The 3834-nt window shown below is 40.7% G+C and overlaps 1 protein-coding gene across 1 annotated transcript in view; it reads left to right on the top strand.

Moving 5' to 3' along the window:
* LOC101856553 (uncharacterized protein in proB 3'region) overlaps window positions 1-3834 on the top strand; it is a gene marked incomplete in the record, with an annotated part of 19741 nt that overhangs the window by 7146 nt on the left and 8761 nt on the right. Inside the window, 1 exon segment of the mRNA XM_005090351.3 lies at window positions 1694-1731. Coding sequence (XP_005090408.2) covers window positions 1694-1731 — 38 coding nt within the window.

Genomic DNA, 3834 nt, shown 5'->3' with positions numbered 1-3834 from the left:
ATAGATAGATAGATAGATAGATAGATAGATAGATAGATGGATAGATCGATAGATAGATAGATAGATGGATAGACAGATAGAGAGGGAGAGAGAGAGGGGGGAGAGAGAGAGAGAGAGAGAGAGAGAGAGAGAGAGAGAAAAAGAGAAGGGGATAGAGCTATAGATCAAAAGAGAACTTGCACACACACACAAAGAAGCAAGAAGGAATAGGAGTAAGGAAAGGAAAACACCCAAAGTTTAGATACACTGATCTCCCCTTTTACACACGTGCCTTTCATTTCCGGCGCTCTGGTCTACACTTATCTACTCATCATTCTCTTTTTTTCCTCAACTCCGAACTGATGTTCTTTCTCTTTCTGTGTGTCTCTGTCTCCCTCCCCTTCCCTCCCCCTCCCTCCCTCTCTCTCTCTCTCTCTTTCTCTCTCTCTCTCTCTCTCACTCTCTCTTCCTCTATAGCTTTCTCTACACCCTCTCTCGCTCTCTCTCTCTCTTTCTTTCTCCTCGTCCCTAACTATCCTACTTTTACTAACTTTTAGCCCCCTCTCGCCCCTCTCTCTCTCTCTCTCTCTCTCTCTCTCTCTCTCTCTCTTTCTATCTCATACTAGCAATGTTGAGTAAAATATGCCAAAACAGAAAAGGTTTACTGTTTTCATATGTATGGGCTCTGACAAGGTTATTGCTGTTGATACATTTAGACATAATTGAATATTTGTTGTTTATTTTTAAATAAAGGAATGCATATGAATTGAGTCTTATGAAAAGATGGTTATCTGACACTACTATGATGTAAGTGTGTTTTGAACATTACGTAGTAATCCTCTTCATATTATTATACACACTCACTCATTCATACACACACATACACACACACACATACACAAACACACATATGTACACATACAGATACACACACATACACCCAAAACAAAACATACACAACATACCATACTCATACACATACTCATATACATATACATGCACATACACATACTCATACACATACTCATATACATACACATGCACATACACATACGCATACATATTCATACACATACACATAAACATACACAAACACATACATACTAATACGCATACACATACACATTCACATACACAACACACCCCACTCACACATACCATCCACATGCACACGCACACTTACCCACACGTACTCTCTTGTACACACACTCACGAACAAGCAAGAACTTTATCTGTTAATCTTTCTCCTGTATCTACTTCCAGGCCTTATAAAAGGCTCTTATAGTGCTAAATGTATTGTAGAACCTCTAATTAATTTAAGTGTTTTTGAGTGAGTGTAACTCGGTACTTGGTTCATAGTTTCTTTTTAAATTTTAACCAGATTGGAGGCACCGCCGTAGATTTTTTCGGTGGGGATAAGTGGGGGTGAGAGTGTGGGTGAGGAAACCAGCTGTTGGAGAGGCCGGACCCTCTGTATACAAATCGGCATGTGTAATCGTTGGCCATGAGACAATGTAAAACGGCAAGATGCTACCCTTGTGCAGAAAAGGCTGTTTCTTATGATAAACATTTACCAGGGAATACTTGGGCTTCCAGTGGGGTATTAGTGTCTGTCACACAATGGTATACATGTATATACATAGCCGAAGAGGATTGGTGATTATTTAGCTTCAGCTCTGTTTCTGGTAACGCCACTTATATTTATTTTCCTCAGGTGTGGAGATGATTTTCAACAATCTTTCAAAGCTGAAGGTTTGTGAAAATATCTGAGTTTTTGTAAGTGTCTTTGGGTAAGAAAGGAACTATTATGAGTCGTAAATCGATGGTGCTGTCTTTTCTGGAAACAATTTGTAACAACCACTAATAGAACACTATAGTTAAAAGACAATATTACTAAACAATCACTGCAGTAAAGGTAAATTATGTAAGAAAAATAGTTATAATGAGCTAAACAGAAAGAAAGAAGAAGTAATAGGTAAATAAGTAAGTGTAGGGATTTAAAGCCCTTTTCAATATTGTTAGGTTATAAAAATGTCGGGATATCCGAATCTGACGTCCATCTCGGACAGCACAGAGCCTTGAAAAGTCTCAAAAACGACCACAGTTTAAGAACGCCCAGATGTTGAATTGAACCAGGGCTCCTCACCCTGTAGTACAATATGGTACCATATGAAAAGAAGAAGAGGAGAATAAGAATTATTTGGATAATGGACATAGGACAGAACAAATGCAAATATGAAGTAAAGAAAAAGTTAATAAAGTGAAGGCCAGATCTTGGAAAATGGAGGCATTTTATGTCATCAGCAGACGTCCCCGGTTCCCTGATTATTCCTCTGTCCTGTGTTTTACTTGTCGGGATTTAGAAATAAAAGAACGCCCTCTTCGAGATCCTGACAGTCTTTGTGAATGTACGGATTGAGACTCTCAGAAACTGCCTTGGATACTTGACGGCCAATTTCGAGAAGGTGCAGGGTAGTTCTTGCCTGTCTCTCAGATGTAATATACCCGGCGCAGTTTGCAGCGAATAGCATAATCAAATCGTGGCACAGGCAAGGAGATTAGTTAGGGATGTGTCAGACGCCTTTGGGAACTTCCTTTTTTTTCGTTGTCGTTGCACCGATAGTTGCATGTTCTGTAACAAGCTCTGTTGCAAGTGCGATAGTTGTTAGAACTTTTTTGTGTTTTCCTGGAATATCATTTCTTTTAAAAAGGTGGCTGCTTACAAGGAAGTATTTCACATTTCTGTGGCGTGGTTACATAGTTAACATAGGTTGAGAGGGGGAATGCTTCATATCCTTCTCACTCACTCTCTCTCTCTCTCTCTCTCTCTCTCTCTCTCTCTCTCTCTCTCTCTCTCTCTCTCTCTCTCTTTCTCTCTCACACATCCTCTCTGCCTCCCACTCTCTGCCTCACTCTCTCTGTAGATATTATGCTTTTGTATGTGTTAAGATCTATATGACTGTGCGAGTCCAGTGGTGGTGGTGGTGATGGTGATGGTGGTGTGTGTGTGTGAGAGCCCGTGTGTGTGTTTATCGGGGATGGGGTATGTGTGTCTGTCTATCTGTTTATCTGTTTGTATGTTATCTATGACAGATAAATGGGTAATTGGATGGATAAGCAGACAAAAGACATTGAATAGATCTAAATTTACCTACTATCATTGAGACAACCGTTCACTAAACCGTATCCCTTTTAAAAACCTACACCACGTTATACACACTTAAAAAACCCAGAGCTCCAGACAAGTGACCACACAGACAAACATCCACCCGGACCCAATGATCTCCATCAAACCGTCATTCATCCCCCCTCAAGCTCTACTCCACTTGGTCAATATGGCCGGACTTTGCCTTCTTCCCATGACCTGGGTAGTCCATCTCGCTCCAGTCACGTCTTTCAACCAATTACCAAGCAACCAGTAATTGAGCGTTTGTTTTTGCTGTGCTGGTCGTCCTCTTTTTGTCTTCCTGTGTCAACATCGCGCCGGACAGAGGGAAGCCTGTCTGAATCCAGCCAATTACTTTGCGAGAATATCCGGGCGGACAGTGAGTTTGCTTGTTTGGAAATCGTTCCGCCGACCACGGATATCCAGAAAATAGTGCGTGCGCTTGTTTGAAATTGGTCTCCTACGGAGAGATGTAAACAAGGTTTTGGTGGTAGGAAGTATTGCTAACGCCGTGCGGAATGAGAGAATTTCATTTGTCGACTTTTGCTTTTGTGGAGGTTTTTTATTTTATTTTATTTTTTTCTATGTTGGTTTTGGAGGGAGTGGGTGAGGTATTTTGCTTCAATTTGTTTTGATATCCCTTTTTTCTAGAGAAAAGGGTCTACAACTCATGGTTTTTTGTTGAAGGG

Source organism: Aplysia californica, unplaced genomic scaffold (genome assembly GCF_000002075.1).
Source record: "Aplysia californica isolate F4 #8 unplaced genomic scaffold, AplCal3.0 scaffold00016, whole genome shotgun sequence".
Taxonomy (NCBI): domain Eukaryota; kingdom Metazoa; phylum Mollusca; class Gastropoda; order Aplysiida; family Aplysiidae; genus Aplysia; species Aplysia californica.
The sequence above is the reverse complement of the archived record's forward strand: the minus strand, read 5'-3'. Positions and strand labels throughout refer to the sequence as shown.